This window comes from Apteryx mantelli, chromosome 15, assembly GCF_036417845.1.
Source record: "Apteryx mantelli isolate bAptMan1 chromosome 15, bAptMan1.hap1, whole genome shotgun sequence".
Classification (NCBI taxonomy): domain Eukaryota; kingdom Metazoa; phylum Chordata; class Aves; order Apterygiformes; family Apterygidae; genus Apteryx; species Apteryx mantelli.
Window position 1 is genome coordinate 7,055,500 of NC_089992.1, and position 22,827 is coordinate 7,078,326.

Sequence of the window (22,827 nt, forward strand, 5' to 3'; positions counted from 1 at the left end):
TCTCATGCATACACAGAAAACACCCAACAAAGCAGAAAAAGTCATTTTCACATCAACAAAACTATTATCTAGGAATATAAAAGTATGGAAGGCTGAAACTGGGCTGTCTGTGGCCCAAGACATTTTGCATATTTGATATATCTGTGTAGAAGCTAGCCGAAAATGTGTGTCAAATGGTGAAGTGTAGACTTTCAAAACCAAAGCAGATACTATGTTGTTTTCTGATTTTTATTATTACAGTAGGTAACAAAAATTCACAATTAAAATATATAAGTACCAGCACACATCAAGTAACAACAGAAATCCCAACTGTACAAAAATCTATAGATTTGAATTGAATATGATATGATGTGTAATGCCACTTTATACTGGCACGTGAGATGGTCTGCAGAAGTACACCCACCCAAGGATCACGACTGCTGTGGGGCAGGACAGAGCAGGGAATGCTAGCTGCTCACACTGCTCTTCTGTTAACCCTTGAAAATCTTTACATCTCTTATTGTCTCCGTGATTATTCCTTTATCAGATTTTTAACTGGACTTTGAATTTACTTTTATCAATAACAATAAATCTGAGCAGTCTCCCTGGCAATGCAGGAAATATGGCACTGCTCTAGAAGGGTCCTATTATGGAAGCCCATAATTGCTGCACTAATCATTTATGAATGGCTCAGAACAGATAATTAATCTTTATGTGTCTCATTTCACGATCAGAAATTATGCTATTTTTACCTAAAATGGCTGCATCCTTTTGCAATTTGGTGGGTCTATTACAGCATAATACTAGGATATTTTCAGCACTGCCATTGAAAAACAATTTGTCATTTGCTTCATGAATCAGGCTCAAAGCCTGGGTTATTTTGAATATAATGACAGACTGAGTAACCTTTTACTTAAGCAGAATTTCATTCTGTGCTATGCACAAGGAATGTGTGTCACATACTCTTTATGAAAAGTCGTTGAATTGCAGAATCAAGAACCTGTGTGTCTCTTCCAATGTTCATTATCCACCCACACGCTCCTGTTTAAGTATTGATGGAAAGGGGGCCAAATCCACTGCTGACGCAACTGCATGAAGTTATCCAAAGGATAAATAACCTTCAGGACTTGGTTCTTTCCCTGGACACTGCTTGTATTAAAATCTGGTGTATTCCTACACAGTCCTACCCTTGCCATTTGCAAAAAGTTCTGGTTTGCTGTAGGATAGTTCTTATTAAATTTATTAGTGAGGGCCAATTACACTAGCACTTCCATACCTATGTATATGTTACATCAACTTAGAAATGCATTTTTGCACAAGCTGTCTTTGGTTAGTGGCAGCTTTTTTTGTTTGCTTGTATTTAAATTAAGTTCTTCAGTTCTTTGAGGTACCGTTGTCTGCGGTAGCCTTGTTCTCGCTGCAAGGTTAAGCAGTGAATTGAAACTGGAATATTATGATTCATGTTGGACTTTATCCTTTGGTCCTTATTCTAGGAGCAATATTCTCTTATTTTATAATGCCTGTATGAATACCAGAGAATGGAGCAAGAGTATTTTCTCTCTAGCATCTTTCCTGCTTTTATCAACAAGTTATCTTAAAAATGACTATGTCAGCAAATATACAACACGCAATGCTGTGTCTGTGAATTACAAGCTGCTGCAACACACAGAGGGGAATTAAAAGGTCTCCAGTATCCTGGAAAAGATGGTAATAAAAATAATAGCATCCAGGCAGACACTACAGAAGAGTATCAGTTCCCTACAACTTCCCCGAAGAAACCATATAAGGCTGTATTTTTAAAAGGTATTAGTGTTCACTGCTGTCAGAACCAAGTACAATTTGATGTAAAGCTCAGTAGAAAACCTGTCCTTGTTTGGAGCAAGAAAGCTGCAAAGACCATTCCAAATCAAAGCCTCAAACAAGCTCTAAGAAAAACCATTGCTCTTTCTTTTCCATCGCTGGCAAGCTTTTGCTGTCAGGGACAGCCTGTAGGGCCAGTCAAGCTCATGCGCTCAGGGAAGCATCGTGTCAGCATCTGGCACACGTGGCCTTCTAAAGCATCCTTCCATCTAGTTCACAGACTCGCAAAGCGCCTGATGGACAGGCTACTGCACAGTCACCACTGCTTTGTATATATTCTCCCTATTTTACATATTCCTATAGAAAGACACAACAGCAAGATCAGGGTATCCCTGTCTTCCTGGAGAGTCAAATCACAGAGTGAGCAAATGAAAACAGGTAATAAAAAGTGATGTCTGCACCCCAGATCAGAACTATTTACCCTAATCTATCTTCCCACTGGGTTGATAAAACATTATCTCATTACTAATGAAGGGTCTTCTGAAGATGCAGGCCACAACAAACACACGTATGCACAGGATGCTCACCCTTACGTCGACATTAAAAATAAAGAACACGGTGATCTCAAAACACATGCAACTGTTGACAAGCCAGTTCTAGCTACTGGTGCTGGTTTCCTGAGTCATAAAATAAATCCAGAGTCTTCACTGATTCTCTGTCAGCACAGAATTCACTAGTTAGCACAGGAAGGTGCACGGGGCTGCAACATCAAGAGCTGCCACTTACTAGTTGCAATACCAATGACAAATGCAACACAGGCATCTCCTGTATCACAGTTATCAGAGATTAACTGCAGCCAAGGAGTTCACATTTGTGTGTGTAGCTATTCTAGAGCTGGATCTGACAACCTCCATCAAGCTTGGTGTTTCCTTTTGTAAGAACTGAATGCACTTTGCATTACGTTTGACACCGTATCATGCCTACTGCAGCACGCACAGAATACACTGGCAGGCTGTGCCTGTCAGCCACCAAATCACCTTGAATCAATGGTAGAAAACAGATGTCAGCGTTCAATACACACTTCCTTAGGTGTAAATATAGGCATCTTGAAACTTGATGCACTTCTGAAGTGCGGCTTCTGGGAATGAAATCAAATCTCATGGCATCTACAGAGGAATATTCTGCTCCAACTATCTCATATCACAATTATAAAGGTAGGCATAGAGATGAGCTATTTTTTAAATGAAAATTTTGATTAGAAGGCCATCCAAAGTTATTGGACATGCCACTCAGATCTAAAGGGGGAAATCAGATCTCCATCCAGTGGACCTTTCCCACATGCTTTGGGATCATAGGTCAAAACTCTTTGGAATTCCAGACCCCAATGCAATTTCACCACTGAAGAAGCAATGAGAAGATTTACTTTTCCTTGGTCAACTGACAGTACTACACAGAGTGCAAATAACACTCAAAATGCATCATTGCATCATATGTTGGAAAATAAAAATAAAGTACCTGAAAAATCTGCTGCTAACAGGTCAGCTGCCTTTAAAACCTTGACCTGTAGGAAGCCAATGTCCTTTATGTCCTGAAAGGAATTCTTCATACACTGTAAGGAGGAAAACAAAAAGATGCATTTAGTTTGTACTTCACTAAGAAACAGATATTAAACAGATACTAAACCATTTACATTTTTATATTCATCCCTATCTCTACAGCACAGCACTTTAACAACTGTTATCCCTACGTACAGTTCCACCATCCCACTCTCACTCCTCATATCCGTGAAGTTCATGACACCACAAGCTACCTGCTTCTAGGGAATTTTCAGTTCACGTAAGCTACATGTTAACTTGATGGAGAAAGTGGGAAGGAGCCCTTCATGCTTAGGCAAGTATCACTTGCCAATTAAAACAGCATTAAAAAATTAGGCACAGGTGGACCTGACGCAGCAGTGTGGGTCAAGAGGTAGCACAGTGAATTGGGACTGAGGAATCCAGAATCTGATCTCAACAGCATCTTCCGCTTAAGTTGTTCAAATACCCCATGCCTCAGTCTCACGCACCCCATTTTAGAGGGAGATGCACCTATTTCTTCTTGTCTAACTTTTTAGGATTGATGAGCAGAAGTCATCACATGTCTGTCTTCCAAAAGCTGATTGTCCAGAACATAACCCCTCCTCAAAGGAGGCTAATTACTATTCTCTCTCTATAACATTCATAGTCTCGCATTCCGCATGATAATGCCTTAACACAATTCAAGTTTTCAAAGGAAAGAATTATTTTAAAACTGAACAAATACAAGCAGCCAAATTCCTCGAGTCTATCTGCCCTGTCAATCTCCTTGTCATTCTAAACATAATAACTCTCGCATGTAATACTTTTCTCGGATAGGAGACATGTTATTACGACCGGACAAATCATCTTTTGCTGCAATTTTGACTACTTTCAAAAATAAAGGAAAAAAAAAAACCCAAAATGCAAACTCACGTAGCGTTGTGAAATCTGTTTCCTTTCAGTGGGGTCTCCCAAGGGGCAGACGCACAGATCCGAGATAGAAACGCCTGTACATGGGGCGACAGCGATCAACATTAGCAGGGACCCCGGATGTTTTTCCAGCGGCAGCTCTAAACGATTGGTCTGCTTCGTTGGCAGGGCAGTAATGTCAACTTTGCACCTAGGACAACATCGCCAAGGGTTATTAAGAGAGAGAAGCTTGAAAAAAATATAAAAGCAGTATTTAACATTGATTTCAATAGCAGTTAGGCACCTAAAACACCTTTGCAGAGCTGAACCACATTTTGAAATATATAATTTGAACTGCTTCTCCAAGATGGAAAAAATGGGAAAAAAAATAGGCACCCCAAAACTAGACATGGGGAACGATCAGCCAGTTTCCATTGTACTTGCTGCCAGTTTTGCTTTCTGGTTCACCTACTGGTAAGCACAGAGGCAAAAGTTTGGGCTGCAAGCTGTCCACTGGGAAGATTTAACTCTGACTTGCCTCCCTTCCTCTCTAAAATCCCAGAGTGTTTTGTGATAGATCTGAAACAATTTTATTTCACCTGGGGGAAAGAAAGAGCAAATGCAAAATTTAAACATTAGCCTAAAATAGATTAGTTTCTTTAGTCACACACTCCATTTTATGCTACATTATACTGTATGCCCCAATCTCCTTTACAAGCCTTACCAGAGCTATGTCTTCAGTGCACTGTTATATTTCCCAAAGGGAAGGGCTGTCTTAAAAGTCCCGCTCCAACTCATAACATTTATTGTTAATTTGATATTTCAAAAAGTAAAAAAGTAAAAAAAAAGAAAAAAAAAGAAACATTTAGGAAGGGACAATAATAAAAGAAAAGGATGGGCTAAAGCAGAGAGGGAGTTCACCAGGCAGCCAGTTATATGTGAAGCGAGTGGTTAAATGCAACAGAAAGTCTAATCACTTAGCTCAGCTAAATGCCTTCTATTTAGAAGTCCAGTAAATGGAGTGGAACTTTTCTGAACCTCTGTGGGGCTTTGCTTTTAAGAACAGGCTGAACAAAAGTTACAGATGAAAAAAGAAAAAGAAAAAAAAAAAAAAATCGAGGAAGGAGCAGCTTTGTTGCCACAGCGTAAGGGGAGTCGCATTTCTCCAAGGGACAGCAAGCAGATGATGGAGAGAGCGTGCTTTCGCTCCGCTTAATGCCTGCCGACAAGTTTTTATTTAAACTAAACTTGTTAAGGTGTTGTCTTAATAGGCTAAAATTCCACAGGGTTCCCCCAGGTGGGTTTCTTCTGGGTAAATGGTGCATGTAGTGCTCCTGATTGATCCCATTCCAGTAGTAGAGCTGGAGCAGTTTATACCCATCTGCTATAAATTGCATGCTTTCCGCTTCTTAACAGCCTATTTTCTGTGAATGCTAAGGGAGGGAGAACGGAGGGGGGGAACCTTCCCAAAACATCTCAGCCTGAAAATCCCACAAGCTCTGTTATGAAGCAAAAGTCCCTGCTCTGATGAGGTTGTAAGTCATCCGCTAGGACCGTGCATTAAAACGTGGCTCTTTGTACGAGAGCCTCCCGCCCAGGACCAAAGGCGATGACTTTGCCTTAAGCACGCTCTTTGCCGTTCCTCGTGCTGAACACACAACAGGTTGCAAGTTTACTCCTATTAACTGCTCTCAAGTGCTTTGAAAGAGAAAGAAAATAAACCAGGGAGAGCACCAAAACCGCCCCGCGCGCAGGCTGCCTCTTGACACAATTTCCAAGTGCGAGAGGTTGCGTTTAAAGCTCACTGCTACACCCGGACTCTTCAGAAAGATAGGATGGGAGAAGATGCAGCAGAAGGGAAAACAAAAAAGACAAACATCTGAGAAATGTTTATCACTTTCCCCCTGGGAGGTCAACAGCACCTTGGCTGCATTAACACGGTTACTTCTCAGGCGGCAGCAGTTTTACTGATACCTTAGGTATCGGTACAAAAGGGGCAAGTATTATTATCTTAGCTTTTTTTTTTCTTTCTTTCTTTCTTTTTGATACAGATGAAGAAGCTGAAGCAGAGGGAGGGGAAAATTCAGGGTCACCCAGCTGCTCTGTGGTTTAGCTGGCAATAGAGGCCAGGTCTCCCACATCAACATTTCATCCACCACCCACTCAGCACAACACAAAGCTGGAAAAAGCTAAACTAACTGTAGCTGCATTGGCTATATTAGTAACTTCATATGGGGGAGAGAAAGAAAAAAGACAACTCTCTCAAACAACAGGGTATCCTACCAAACCTTTAACCTCAAAGTTAAATATAATTCTAGTTTGTTCTGGCAAATTGGAATTGTTACACTTATTCAAAGAATTTGAATAGCCAAAGGTCAAAGAAAAGATTGAGCGTAAGAGTGTGGGGGTAGGAGGGATGCACATGTGGAGGGAAAAACAGCAGGAGACGGAGTGCAAGCATTTCTTCCTCAAATCAAGTCCGATTTCCATGCAAAGTAACTTCCTTAAAACATCTGTGTTCACTCAAGGTGATGGTATGCCTTTCTATTTTCTTTTGGGAAACTGAAAAGAAAATCCACATTTGCACTCACAAATGGCAAAAAGCTTAAGAAAAAATACAATTTGTGTCATTGAGGTTATACAGGGTAATTGATCAGACTGCAAAGAATGCATCTTAGTAAAATATCCTACAATACATTTACTACATACATTCAGTAGTTTCCACAAAAGCACTTCTACACTAGTAATAATAATCTAATGACTTCTAAACTACTTTCCCCATCCTTCCAAGGTAGAAACTATTCCTTTCCTTCTTTCCCTGTTATATCTGAAAGGCCTTATTACAGATGCCTGTTTTACAGAAAAGTGGTAAGACACTGCGGCGATGGGCACAGGATAAAACTAAGAGAGGCAATCCACTCTTTCTGCTCAAAAGTTGCCTGATCTGAATGCAAAGTGCAAACCTCAAGGATTATTTATACCTTCAGTGATGCAAATGACCCCTTGAGCTAAACTCTCACATAGTCATCTAACTCAGGATAGGATATCTCAGCGTGTTGCCATCTTTCCCTAAACTGCATATTAAATCCAGGTATAACCTTTCACACAATATGTATTAGACACATGGCTGTATAGATGATCTATAGGGGATGCAGATCTATAAGTTAGACTGTACTATGCACACAATGCAGCACCCTTATCACAATTAATTGCTTTCCTTCCTCCTACTGATCAATATAGAGGTCTGCACCTCTGTATTGACCCCCAGTCCTGTAGAGGACTCTGCTGTAGTTTTAGTTTTCATTTAAAATTATTCTTTTGATTTACTTGCAGCTCTCCTATTTACCCTCTAAACAATTTTTTTACACATTTTTTTATTCAGTCTGCAAAGATGTATTGTTTGAATTCAGGGCAGAATAAACGTGGGGGGTAAATTTGTTTAACTTTATAAGGAAATCAGATGTTGAATTTGACTAAAAGGTGTTGGGCTTAACTTCTTACCATCAATCACTGAGAAATATTTTACAACCAAACCCACAGTTTGTCGAATTATGATGAGTAAATCTCCTAAATGTTTTTCATCTGTTTCATATGTACATATATATGAAAAAAAATTACACACATCACTGCCAAGACTTCATCCTGCACAATTCTTGAAAGCCTTTCATGAAAAAGGTTAGGATCATTATCATCATATATAGTAAGATGTCTATGATTAATATTTGGAAAAGGATTTCAAATGCCACAAGTGTCAAGACCACCATATATATGGTTCTAATCTGACTTATTCTACAGATAAGTTTTGATTGTCTGACTCTTCCTATAGTTTGGTGGAATTTAAACAAAAAGTTTGGAACCAGCGTGGTAGATTTTACTGTTTAATCCCAACTGCATGTCCTTTAAAACAGGATCGTTCCTTGTTGCAAAGGCGCCGTTTCCCAGAGGCATTCCTCAAAGATATCTGACGCGCTCCTATCTTATAGCTTATGCTTTAAGTCTAGAATTTTTGTAAAATGTATTTCTGGAGCTAAATTTGTGGAGGAAAAGAAATTTAACATTTTACAGTGTCTCTTTCAAAACCTACCCCTTAACACAGAAACACACTCTAACAACTTGGCATAAACAATTAACTCAGCCAGGACAAATTCTGCAAATGTTGACACCTTTGTTTATTAATATACATTAACGTCATCTCCTGTTTATGGCATCCCTCTTATCCCAAAGGGCACGAAAAGCACCCAATAAATGTACTAACAGTTCTATGCAGACTAAATAGAGAGATTATTTTATCCAGCACCAAAATACAGCCACCCCTCAGTGTTAGACTCTGGCAGCTGAACTACTCGATGCTTCAGTATATTAAGTGAGGAAGAGAAATTGGATCCAGCTGAAAATATAAGGGGAGCGTAGGTAGGCTGAATGTAATAACTTAGCTTGCAGCGTGCACTGACAATGAGTGCTCGTCTCCTGATAGCAGAAGGGTGACATGAAATTGCACTGAACGCTTGTTCACTTATTCAGAAGTAGACAGAAGTCCCAGGTGTTAATGTTTAGTACCAGAGGTCTGATACATTTCTTATTCTACAGGTTCCACACTCTTCACTCAAGCTTCAGGTCCTATTTCAAGAGCAATATTCTACCTTTAAACCAAATTATACCCAGGAGAAGGGCCATTATCCCAGGAATTAAGCCATCCCTCCTACATGAAATCCTGGATCTAAAGGAATCAACCGAAGTTTTTACTCTACATAGTTGTTTCCCAGTACAGATCAGACATGACTTCCCTTGTGCATCTCTCCAACTTCTGCTAAATCTGTATATATATTTTTTAAGGTCTAGCAAACAGTTCAACCTACACAGCCCTGGAAGAACAAGACTGATTCTATTATATCGACTTATTAACCACAGAATTATTAAGATCCAATGCCAGTGCCAGCTTTTGCCTTTACTTAAATCTGTGCAAATTACTTGAAGGCAGTCGGGGTACACTGTTATATGCAATGCCCAAACATAAACCACAGACATTTTAGCTGCGCAGTCCTCCTTACAGTGGTGTTGCAAAATCTAGAAATATCAAAACTTGACTTGGAAGTCATGGAGACAACAAACACAGCTCCTCATAATATGTTTTTTTTCTGCAGAATCCTTTTCCAGATTAGACTGCACTTGAATGATTCATAAAAAATTATTTATTGGGTGTCAAAAGTTTCTACACTGTGCAAACAAGGCTTGTTATTATGCATTTGGTGTTTACCTATTCTTGCAATCACTCTTTAAAATCTAGTACATTTTTTTCTCTTTTGATGCTACAGCAAAGTCACTGTGCTTGAGGCAACAACAGTAATGTTTTTTCTCCGTACAGCCAGGAAAAACAGCTTTAAGGTAAATCTTACGCACACAGGCTTTCCCACTGCTGAAATCTTTAGTAATACCACTGTTTATAGAATAAGCCGTTTGCTGATAACTTTTTGCCATACCGAACACCACCTGCCAGAAATCAGTAGGAGAAAAGAGGAAGGAAAAAAAAAAATTCCTCCAGCGTTAGGGAGACCAAACAGAGGCAAGCAGCAAATGCTGCTACACTTCTCAACTGTAAATAGAAAGTATCAGAAGTAATAAAAGCAACTGAGAGAATGGAAGGAACGGATTAATCTCCAGCCACTTCTCCCTGTGATGAGCAATAGCATTCAGCCAGAAAGCATTTCCTGCACTGCGAAACCACAAACATTTGTAGAGCCAAAGGGCATTGTTCTTTTCAGTGAATAGTTTTGAACTATTTGAATGCTTAAAGTAATAGAATGCTCTCATTCGTTACTGCTATTTAGTTGTGAAAAGTTGTAAAAAGTTGTGAAAAGCTTTGCTAGGTGAGAACACAAACAACTGGAGACAGGCTCCCTGCCCCTACGAATTCGGAGGTCGTGGCACCGATCCTGCAAGTGGATAAGCACCAACAGACCCAAGCAGGGCTCCAGTAAATTAAATAGTTCTCTGTGCTGCTGCATGCATCCAACCGTGCAGATGCCATTTCAGGAAGAGGGTCTAGATGACAACACGGCAAGTCAAAAGAAGGGAGGAGGCAATAGGAAGGAAGATAAACAAGACTGTAGTCTCTAAAACAGCACAATACAGGATGGGATTAGAGAGAAAGTGAAAGATGAGGACAGAAGAGCTATACTCTATTCCCAGTCCTAAATTAAAGGTTCAACTGCTAACTCACAAAAAGTCTCATCTGCTAAATTCTCAAGTAATGATCTTATGTCATATTGAAGTTATAATGGAATAACGTAATGGGGCAAAATCCAGTATCAGTCAGGAGATGGGAAAGATCACCTGGGAAGTCACCCGAAGAGCGACGCTTTAAGCGGTACGAGATTGTGCAACAGTGTGAGCACCAGCCCCGCAGAGGTCAGTTCCTTGTGGCAATGGGCAAGAGCTCGCACAAATAAAGCAAACCCAGGTAACAGGACCCATATGTAAACAAGGCTTTCAGAGCACACCACAAAGGTGCAGATCGAGAAAAGGCATGCCCGTGTCACTCAAAAGGAGCACAAAGATCCCTGAGCTAGTGCCAATCCGACCCAGCAAATCCGCCCTGCAGAGCGCAGCAACAGCACCTGGAAGCAGTATTATCATGTAAATACAGATAAATACCACTTCCTTACTGCCACCAGATCTCTCTGAATCAGCCGAGACTGAGCTCCCTTCCTACTTGGATTTTACAGTCAGCATGTGCAGAGTCAGCTTGGGTGTCTCGGCATTCAGGTCATGGCTAATCAATTAACCAATAATAGGTTTTAATAAACATACCCTTCCAGAGGCATGTGGACATGACCTGCATAATGAGAGAAACATGCAGTATGATGCTGGGCAATGAAAGTAAATTGATCAATTACAAAGAGTAAAAATTACATTATCTTTTACACTGAACATCCTCCACCAAAAAAACTTACGTTCCCAAGAGCTCCTCGTGCTTTTTGTTATCCTTTCTCCAGACCTCAATGTCCAACATATCCTTCCTGTCAGAGAAGTAGTGAAAATCAAACTGTTCCCTCCACTGAGGATTTGCACTCTTACACAGTGTCTAGAAAACATGCAGTTATAATATTTACTTTTCTTAAATGGCACTTATTTCCACAGTAAAGCACATATCAATTCTACAAGAACAAGGCCAGATATTAGGACACCAAGTATAAGAAGGTCATTCCAATCAAAGCTTCACAGCCCATCACACACATCCTTATCTTTCTTAAAAGCTCTCTTTCCTCTCTCCCATATTTATCCCATGATAAATATGAAAGCGTGATGTGAATGAATGGCTGGAGAAATGCTCGAATGCAAGGTGGAACCACCATCTTCACTTTCAATGGACCATGCTCCTCATTGAACATCACAGACACTGTAAGAAATCAATAATAAACCTTTGGAAGACAATGACTTTAAAACAGGTTTGAATGAATTCAGGAACCCAGACTAGTATTTTCACTCTTCTGTGTTAAGATACAGGCAAAGAAGGAACAGCCTTGAAAATATTAACATCCAATTAATTTGATATCTGTAAATTGTTCCCCTGAGTTCAGTGAGATTGTTCATGTGTAGAGGTTACTCTGAGTGTGAGTTTTCACTGGATTAGAACTTAAATCACCTGCAATTCATAACACACTACACTAACCACCATCAATATCAGCACAGCCATTGAGAGAAACAGGAGATAGGATTAGCTGGACCATGACTGAGATTTCTCCCATCTTGTCTGCTCTTCTGCACCATGAGATTGTACTTCATAAGTTAAATAAGCTCCAGGAAAGAACATGACGTGCTGCTAATTTGAATGCTTACTGCTACGTTAAAGCAGTGGTCCCCAACTTTTGTTGGGCTCCGGACAGAAATACTAAGCAATTAACCCACTGCAGGCAACATCATAGTTGACTCTCCCTTTTAAACTTTTTAATTTTCTGTGACTGCAAACAATAATGCAGAGCCTTGCAGATTCTGGCACAGGCAATAGACCATAAAGAGAAACATAAAAAGGGATCTTAACAGGAATAATGTATATTTATTCTAAAATAACTAATCTGTTTGTTAATTTTCAAAGCAGCTTTCCTAAATAAAAATATTATATCATGTTCTTGGTTTGGGGTCTGTTGTGGGAGACGGAGTGCAGGTTTCAAATGTGCAGACATCTGAACAGCACGTCCTGTGAACTTGCAGTGTACGTTTTGTACGGGAGGGATTTTGTTCGTTTACTCCTCCTCGCCTCACACAGCCAGCTGATGACGTGCAGAGCTTCTGCTTTCTCTATAGATTATTATTTTAATTACAGCCCCTCTTCTTCCCTCTCAGAGATGAAATGTACGTCTTTGGGAACACCATTCAGTTCTTAGATTCCCATGAAATGGTACTGAATACAAATATATATGGCCTAGAAAAATAAAATTTCTAATTAAAACCTAGAATATTCCAGGTGTTTGGTTTTTTTTTTCTCATTATATGCAATATATTTTTCAAGAAGAGTGCTTAAAAAAAATATATAACCCTTTGCACTGGAAACCATTTAAGGTATTCTTTTCCAGCATACCTAACATTGCAAACCTGACTTCTGTATTGGCAGAGAACAAAAAACATGTGTGATGCATGTAGCCTATTCATGTCAGATTACTGTTGAACATCCATCAATGTGAGCGTGGTATATGCATGAAAACATATAAACACAATATTCCTAATTTCCTCTTCCTATATTAGTACATAAAATATATTAGTAAATGTTAATGTCCCTCATCTGATCTCCTCATTTTGCTCTCACATAAACAAGAGAGATCCAGGTATAGTTCTACCCGAGTTAGCAACACTGGTAAAAGAAACATCAAGTACCTTATTGGCTTCAGCAAACTTAAGGAAATTTTAGTACTTACCTTACTCTTGTATCTTTGATCTCCCAATTTTAGCAAAATAAAAATCTCCGCCAAGCCGCCTCCTGGGATGTTCTTCCCTTCCAGCAGCGTGATGGTGACAAGTCCGTTCCACAACTGGTTCTTGCGTAAAGAATCGGAGAGTCGCACGCTCCGCATGAAACTTGACTGAAAAACAAGTCAGCGACGTGAAACGTTTGTACGCACAAACCCACCTTTTGATACTTACACTGCCTGCGCCATGAAACTATCAGAAACGAGAGAGGTATGGCGATCCCCCAGCAGCGAGCTGGGAACTGAAGGCAGGAAGATGCTACCGATTTTCTGCCCTTTCTACCCCACGGCTGGCCCAAATTAAGGGACTGCGTGAGCGCTACCGCCCAGCACCAGAGCAAAGCGAGCAGGATTAGCTTAAACCACCAGAGAAGGCAACGTAACCAACCTGGCTGAGCTTCGGTAAGAGCAGACTTAGCACTTTTAGAGCAGCCCGTTACCTCGGCTCAGGGAAACACGTAGGAGAGTGATGGGGAGGAGAGGTGGAAGAGAGGAGAAAGAAGTAAACTCTTAAATGTCTCCAGCTACATCCATAAAACTGGGGCCTGTCTCTTCCTGTGGGACAGCCCACATACAGCAAGTCTACGGCCAAGGAAAAAGCTGAACCTGCGTCTTCCCCATCCCCAGGCACTCGGCCACCTGCCCTCAGCCGTAGCTCTTTGCCTGCAAGCCTTCGGAGTGCCTCTTCCCAGAAACCGAGCTCACGAATCAAAACCACTGACGCCTGCTGAAAAACGATGACACGACTGGGCTCTTTACCCGGAGTTATGGATACACGGTAGCCCCATTTGTTACCTTCACCATTTCATCCTACATAGCACGGCGGCACTAACAGTTTGCTAACTGGCAATATTTTGTTGGACAGGGGATGATTAAATAGGCCTTTATTTGGGGGGAGTAAGAGTGAGAGCTGGAAACATTAAAACTCAAGGCTATACTTTTCTTCTCACAGTAAAAATCCTGCCATATTTTACTCCCGTGAAACAACTTTTAACTCGCCGCAGTTCCGCGCTTCAATCATGTCATATACAGGTGGGAGCAAGACGGAGGAGAAGATTTCACAAGTCACTTTAAAACAGGATGTGTTAGCTTTAAAAGCAAGAAAGAAATGTTGTTGCTAAATAAAACGATTGCAAAAGCACCTGATGTCTGAGGATTACTTTTTATGGATCAATTACCCAGCAACAAAATTCTTAAATTATGGGTGGTGAACTCACAAATTTTTACTTGCTTTTTACTGGTTAAAATACCCAACTCTTTGAATCCCACAAGCATATTAATATACTTCTATTTAAACACCCCTTTTGGCTTTCCTGGCACACTGGATAAAAATTCCTACCTTTAAAAAGAAAATGAGATTTCGATTCATAAATCCAGCTGCAATGTAATTTTTTTTTTTTTTTTAAAGTTCGTCTTTTAGGCCAAAAAGCTAAAGCATGACTGTTCCCATGGACATACTTCAAAGTCCCGGCAGATATATTCCTCCCTAAACACTGCAACTATTTCAAAATCCTTTTTATAAAAAAAGGGAGTAATGTCCACAAGGGATCAAAGGGCATTCTACAGTCTGGCAATCGCCTTAGAAAAATGGCAGTGCTTCCATGAAATATGCCCTAAAATAATTTTGCAGCTTGGTATGTCCTAATTTCAAATTGGATGTTTATCTTGGAAAGGCTTCTATCTAACTTGTCCATAAAACAGCTCCACTTAGCTCTATGAGCCCTGTGAAAATGGAATCCAAAGCTGGCTATTAAAGGGGCCGAGAGATTGCTTCCATATGGCATAACAGCATGGGAGTGGAGGGCTAAGGCCTACAGCAGGCGCTGCTTGGCTTGAGCTCCCGATCTATCCATGGACACTCGTTGCATTACACCATAACATCTGGATTATTGCTTGTAATGTCCCTGGGAAATATCCACTTCCCATCAAAGCCTTTATCTATCTCAGTTGTACTTTGAACGTTTTAGTATTTAACATAGTCATGTTTGATGTGATGTACTTGCTGCTTTAGGACCAAGGATTTCTCCTCCCCCCCTCCCCCTTCCCTCAGAGGAGGAAGAGATATTTGAAGTTAGTTCACAAAAAACAGACAAAGTTTATTATCCCCATTACAATTTCTTTTAAAAACAAAACATCCAGTTAGCTTCAAAGCTTCCAGGCTGAACAGGAAAAACAGTTGTTATCACTTGGTTTTCAAACCAAATTTGGATTCTTTTCATTTTTCAGCAGTTCTGTATTTTAGGGAGTCGCTCAGTGTTGGGGGTCTTCCTACCCAAATTCTGTTGGAGGCGTAAGCCCTGCCTTCCAGCCACAAAGTAGTCTTCCCTGACAGTTCATAGGGGTGTCGGGAGGCACCCAAACTCACCCGGACTCCGCACTGTCCAGGGAAAATCAGAGCCCGCAGCTCTGCATTGTTGGACCACATTGCAATGTAACAGCTCTGACCTCCCCAAAACAGGTGGTCCTGAGCAAACAACCTTGCACGCCCCCTCTCCGGATGGCTTCGCAGCTGCAAAAGCACTCTGTGCTGGGGCGATGAGTACATCTTGGAACAAAGGTTTATTGGCTCAAGCAGACATCTATGCTACCAGGACCTTGCTACTTTCTGGACCACATCTAGCGCCACTTCAGAGCATTGCGCTGGGTAGAGAAACCCAGATGTTTGCAACTAGTTCAGGATATAATGCTGATCTGCGCCATCCTGACGCAGACTTGATTGCAGTCTGCTTCCTGCCCCCCACCAAGCTCTACCTCCTCTGCAATCATCTCTCCAAAAGGAGGAGTAGGGAGCCAGAGAAGGCTGCTTCCTTCGCAGCCCTGCAAGACAGCCCGTCACGTCTGGACTGCTTTGGATTTCCTGGACATGCCCAGGTCGCTCGCACAGCGTGCGCTCGACAGGGCTGACGCGTCTCTTGTGCCTCATATTGTCTACACACATGCTAAAGAATTGATCTGTGCATGCTCCGTGGCCGTTTCTCCAGTCTTCCCATATACTTGGCAGGTGATTCCTCTGGCCACCCTGATGGAAATCCCAGCCAAACAGCCAGGGTCTCATATTCTACTTGGTTTCTGGAAGGAAGCATGTCTGGGGAAACCCAGATGTGTAGTAGGACTACGTACCTGGACCATCAACGAGTCAACTTAAGTGTTGCCTGGGGAAGTCTGCACTACAGAAAATTTCTCCCAGGTGAAAAGAAGTTGATATTGCATTATTTATTTTGAGTCTTTTAACTCCTCTCTGGTAGCCTGCACCTACTCATTTCAAACTGATTTGCACAGAGTTAATTGATTAAGCTTCACAGCCTCCCTCTGAGTTTACAAAACTATTACAAAACAGAGCACAGAGAAATTAACTGATCAGTCCAACACCACAAAGTTAGTCAGCAGCAAAACAAGCACCAAAAAAACCCACTCTCTCCTCCTTCAGCAGTTACTTCACTAACCTGCCTTCACTACGAGATGCCACCAAAAAGTCAAAATCCCTCTCTAAGCAGGCCAGAAAAGGAGGACATTACTGCTTAATGAGTGATGACTTGAAAATGTGTTGGGTTTTTTTTGTTTTGTTTTTAATCTGTTCAGCTCTTTCCTTTCCCTCTTCCCTCCTGAGCTGCAGAAGGCCTCCTTACTGGGGTACTTCAGCTCCTCCTGTCACTGAACCCTAGCTCCTTTCCAGCTGTGTTCCCAAACTAGATGCCAGGACCTTCAGGCTTGTCCCGCTGTTTTTTCCTGTATTCTCCCTGGAGTCAGTCAGCTCTCACTCTGGCTAGGTCCCAGACCAAAGTAAAGGTGCCTTGCAGAAGCTTCAGAAAAGTTGGATGAGGCTATAGGACTTGAAATTAGGAAACATATGCTTTATTACAGAAGTTGGCACACATCCTGAGCACAAGACATTAGGCAAGTCCCTTCATTTTGCTGAGTCTCAACTTCTCCACGGTTAGGACAACCACCCTGTGCCAAATCTAAATTAGTAAAGTGACTTTCCCTCGTGGACTCCTTGCTTCGACACACCAAACCTCTTTCTTACCCCCCCCCCTCACCTCTTGGTCTTGAGGACAGTCCTGAGATCAAAATTTTAGGGAGAGTCTCCAGATAGAGCTCTGATTTCTACTGGGGTCCATGTGCACTTAAGCATTTTCACACACGCATCTGGTTTGGGTGTTAGTTTTCAAATAGCCAGGGATACCATAGCCATATGAGCAGTTCAATACTGTAAAATGGATAACATGAATAAAAAACATCCTTCATGCAAGTCAGAAGGAATGAAAAGAATAAGGAGCACAAAAACATTCAAAAAACAATGAAAAAAATCAACTAGAAGTTTTAAAACAAGTCTGAGAGCCCGGGTTCACTGCAGATTTAGGGATCGCAGAACGTCAGGCAAGAGGATGTGATGAGTAATCTTCTCTGAGACAAAAGTAGAGCCCAGTCATGGAGCGGGACCCTGTCACACATGGCACAGAAGATGGTTCTTCTCCCTCCCACTTAGAAAGAACATTTCCCCAGAAAGCATCCCAAATCTTTGAATGGGAAGGGTGGGGGGGGAAGCAAAGAGTTCTGTATCATTTTCAGAATCTAGTTTTTGGTTTCTAAATGTGTATTAAAGCTTCTTACATTAATTTTAATTTTTGGTTACTTTCTGGTTCTTGTTTAAAGAAGAAAGCTGGACAATAATGAGCAGATGGGTCATATTCTGCCTTCACTGACAAATGTGCAATACGAGAGATGAGCAGGAACGCCTGAGCTTTGGAGGGGAAAGAACTGGCTCGCTGACCCAGGTTCACAAAATCCTTTAGGAGCTCAAGTCTCCCTGATAACACCATTTGTACATAATCTCCCTCTACAGGCACCCAGCGAATCCCCTCTGGTACATCAGGACTGCTTTCAAATCCATCTTTTTTTCCTGACATGCACATATATGACCCAAGTTCAAACTTGCTTTTGAAGCAATAAAAAGATGCAGAAAACATTGAACATTTAAATGACACAGCGAGGTGGCCAAGTGTGAAGTGAGCCCATCCCTCACATCTTTCACTTAAAAGGATGAGACAGGACAACAGAAAGTCTGCTCCGATCCCCGCGAACAGGTCAAAGGAGAAACTGGGCCGTGTAATTTGTCATCTGCGAAAACAACAACACGCAAATACGACTCCTCTTTGGACCTCTCCTCATTAGCCAGGGAGAGCGTTTCGCAGAGGCAGTCCCTCCCCCGGGAAAGAGGAGAGGGCAGCGAGAAAGGCAAGCGAACCGATGCGAGATTGCCGCCGCGACACCCGACCCCGTGGCAAGCGACTTTCACAGCTCTGCGAAACGGTCAGAGATCACCACTGCCCAAAGGGTATTGCCAAACACAGCGAGGCAGGCAAAAATGAAGCCTTACAGCCCACGCAGAAGAGAGAGCGAGGGATTTTCCCCAGCGATCAGACGACTCGGAGGACTTCGGTCCAGTCAGTCTTTCAGCCAATTTATTCAATCAGCTTTGGCTACCAAGGTGGCAATTGCATCACTTTTGTTTCAGGTCTAAACTGCTGCGGGTCAATCCACCCCAAGCGAACCTGCTTATTTGCTTCGTGGATGTTCAACACTTAAAGGTTATTCAGCTGTACAAATGCTGGAAACAGCGCGCAGGGCGCCGAGCGTGCGACTCAAGCCACCCGGGACAAACAAGGCTACTGAGCATCAGCCCGCCACGGCGGAGCAGCCTGCCCCCTCCTCCTGCCCCCGGATAGCCCAGGAACAGAAAAAAGGGGAGACCTTGCCAATACACGGGTGCAAGCGCACGGATTAATATTACCTAATAGCACCCCCTTCCCTTTGCACTGCTGCTCGCCATGAGAAAAGCAAGCTGTGCTCTCGGAGACAGCTCCCACGGAGGACAACGCTGCTCTCGGCTCCTCTGAAAAAATGTGCTGCCCATGGTCTTGGGATTCTGCCCAAATATGCGATGATCCCCTTCTAGCAGTAGGGAAAGATATATACTGTTTGACCAACAGATAGCTAAATCATCCGGTTCAACAACTCTCGCACCAAATTGATTTAAAAGACAATATTCTGCTGCTGAAATCCTTCTTGCGTACTATTTGTAAGGCCTGCGAGACAACTGCAGCCAGCCTGGATGATCTTGTCCTGCTGCCATTTTCACTGCTGTCCAAAAGGCAGGGATTTCAGAGCACACACCTGAAAAGCGCAAGGTACCTACAACAGCTCACGTGAATCTCTTTACCGCTCCGACATGGGATTGCATCAGGCATCAGTACCATCCACACAGGTACTAACCGTTCTGGATGAATTTGGGAACCCAGCAAGAATCAAGTGAACAACGCAACGAGACTCATTAGGACACTGACACGTTCCTAATCTGCCAACTGCACGAAGATAACGCTGAACTCATCAGATTAGTATATAACCAGAATTCTTTTATATCATCAAGACAAACTAGAAGAAAGCTGGGAAAGTTTCATGTTGTCTCCTTAAAATAATAAGCCATTTTCATTCACATTTGTGTTACAAGAAAAGCTAAACATTACAGTACAGGTCAGCTATAGTTCAGTGCAAAAAGCAGGAAAACCATTACTAATAGAAAACTTACTTGCCTAAACACACAGAGATGAAATTTAGATCTGTTCCATAAATTTCTATCAGTGAGACTTGGATTTGTTGGGAATTCTGTTGCTTAAATGGGAAGTATACGGTCTTTTTCTCCCGCAACAACCAACCAGAGTCAGTTCAGTGGCCAAAAAGGAGCCGGGTTTGTGCATCCATTGCAGAGCTCTCCCCATTTCCCCTGCCCCCCTTACTCTTATATCTTCATCTCGTCCAGCAACATTGTTTTCTACCCCATCGTACTCTCCGGCCGTTCTTCCATAACCTCTTGTGCCTTCCCTAGACACCTATATTCCCCATGCACACAATTTTTCTTTCTAGCCTTTATGTTCTGCCACAAACTGCTAGTACTGCTTCCACCGACCAGAGTTTCCTAACTAAAGGTGGTTATTGATGTACAGTACTAGTGTTTTAGTGCAGCAGCAGAATCAATAAACTAGGAAATACTGCTTTGTCAGATTTTTCCAGCGCATGCCGGGAAATATTTTTACTGCCTTTGGATGGTCACAGAGCTTTTCTTTAGAGATCACCCTGGAGCATGAACTATGTCTTTCCTAGGAAGAACTGAAGCTCTCCTACCCTCTAGTGACTGTAACAGAACAGAGCACAGGGTTGTAGCTTTTATTTTTCCTCCTCTTTTAAACGATACGTTCACTTTGCCTAACTCAGCACCATGCTTTAGCATCTTTTCATTTTATTTGAAAAGATTTAAAGACATTAGCCAGTCCTGTGAACTGAACAACCTGCCAACGTGGCTTACGGCTAAAAGACTGCAAAAACCCCTGTATTTAAAAAAAATATTCAAAATGCAAGGGGATGTAACGTACAACAACAAAACAGTGGGGAAAAAAAGAAAGAAAAGGAAAAAAAAAGAAAGAAAAACAAATCCAACAACAACCACCAAGATAGAAGTTTGGCTATTCCGGACAAAAAGCACCAGAGTTTAAAAACCTGGCTCCCTTTCCCAGGACCCAACGCCAACCAGCATCGCGAGACAGCTGTGTGTGCACGCGCGAGGAAAAAAAAAGGGGGATTCAGGCTACACTGATTGAGCGAGGGCACCAGTAATTTCCAGAGCTTTAGTTAAAACCTAAAGTGCTGAGCTCTTCAATTATGCCATCGCTTTGTGTCACATCGCATTCAGGGATCCCTGGCTGCCTCCCTGCGCCGCGAGGGCAGCGGAAGGAAGCCGGCATCGCCGCTCCGCCGCCGCTCGGCTTGCCAAGCCGCGCTCCGGCTCCAGGGCTGTACTTTGCGCTCCTTCCACATTTACAGAAATACACTTGCTGGCGCAATACCTGACGGCGTTGGCTCCTCCACATACCGCACCGCAGTCGCGACGAATAAAACAAGAGGAGGTTAATTATTCAGTTTATTTACGCACACACCAATAGTTACCTAGGGAAAATAGCAAGATGCATGTGTGTTCCCACACGAGCCAAATTTTGCTTTTCAAAAAAGTTACGACGTGCAGCTCTCAAGCTGGGTCCTGGGGCCTCCAGCTTCTGCATCGTTGTTATTTACTCAAAAGCAAATTAAAGCTTTACGGAACAAATAAAAAGCCACAGTCTGTTTTCAGAACAAGTTAAAATCTAATGTAAAAATGGGCCAGTACACAGATATAAAAGTAATGGAAGCCTACAGGGATACTACAGAAGACCAAGGAAAGAAAGTTATGTGGATATGTAGCAACACACAAATCTTGAAAATCCTGTTACATTTCTAGTAATGAAAACTGCCTGCTCGCTTCTCCACCCCAAGAACAAACGGGATTTCAAAACCCACAGCAGTGATCAGAAGAAATATTACCTCCCAAACTCCTCCGGCAGCGAGAGAAGGTGCACAAACGGTCAGACTGGGAACCAGGAGACCCAGTCTCAACCCCAGGACCTACTGCTGGCCACCGTTTGGGTATCCCGAACCAACCCAAATCCTTCACAGCTCTTTTTCTTCAATTTACACCCAGTTTTCCTTAGCACAGACTGTCTCTTTCTACAGCTCTTTGCAGAATGGAGTCTTATTCTTACTTGCTACTGCTAGTTGCTACCGTAGGACATACAACAAGACAACAGCCACAACTTCTCACTGTACTGAAGAATTTAAAAAGCAGTGGGAATCCCAGCCACCACATTTTGAGTTTGCATGCAGACCTCAAAGTTTTCATATTTTTACACTTTCTATTTCAGAAGAGCGCACAGAGATTTTGGGAGGGGACTTTTTTTTTTTTTGAAGAGAAAAAATATGGATTACCTTGGATGAAGTTCGCTTCTTCCGATTTGACCATCTCTAATCATGAGTCCCCACCATTGTACCAAAGAGAACCCAGAGAGGGGGAACAGAGAAGGAGTAAAATAAATAAAGTGGTTAGTAAAATCACTCAAACAGCAGCTTATAAAATGCATTAGAAAAGCTTATTACTTAGTAGCGGGTTGGGTCTACTACTACATTCATCTCCCTCTCTCCCTCACGGAATATAACAACCAACAAACTCAAAATACCTGCATTGCACCAAAAATAAGGGGGGGGGGGGGGGGGAGGGAAACCAAGAATAAAGAGTGGAGGGACCCAGAGTCATTAGTAAGAAACATGACTTCTACTTTTGGTGCCATCTGGTTCTACACTAAGCTAATTTAAAAAGGGGGAAAAAAATCATCTTGCTGTTAAGTGCTAACGTGGACAGAGCCATTTCACTATTCTGATTCCTCTGGAAATGGCTGAGCAATTTGCATTTGAAATATAAGGGCTTAAAACATCGTCTTTAAAAAAAATTACAGTGAGCACCAACTCTTCTATCATCTGCACTCTGAATGTTAAGTAAGCACCCAAGAGTACCAAAAGCTGCTGCTTTAAATCACCGCATTTTCTGCCTCATGGGCTAGGTCCACTTTACCCCATGTCCTCCTACAAATCCCAGAAGAAGAATTTCTCAGGTTCTTTCAGCTAAACAGCTTCCCCTTGCACCTCTTCTGGCAACCCAGCGCCACGTGTGCTAACAGCACTTTGCCTTGGATAAGTTAGCGTGG

General features: G+C 42.1%; 1 protein-coding gene across 1 annotated transcript in view; it reads right to left on the bottom strand.

Annotated features, from left to right (window-relative positions):
- The window catches only part of MCTP2 (multiple C2 and transmembrane domain containing 2), a 108,508-nt gene that overhangs the window by 60,098 nt on the left and 25,583 nt on the right, over nt 1-22,827 (bottom strand). The window contains exons 8-12 of the mRNA XM_067305253.1: nt 22,055-22,090; nt 13,154-13,318; nt 11,195-11,325; nt 4,269-4,455; nt 3,295-3,388 (exon numbers count right to left, since the gene is read on the bottom strand). Of these exons, the coding sequence (XP_067161354.1) occupies nt 3,295-3,388; nt 4,269-4,455; nt 11,195-11,325; nt 13,154-13,318; nt 22,055-22,090 (613 nt within the window). The remainder of the gene's footprint in view (nt 1-3,294; nt 3,389-4,268; nt 4,456-11,194; nt 11,326-13,153; nt 13,319-22,054; nt 22,091-22,827) is intronic.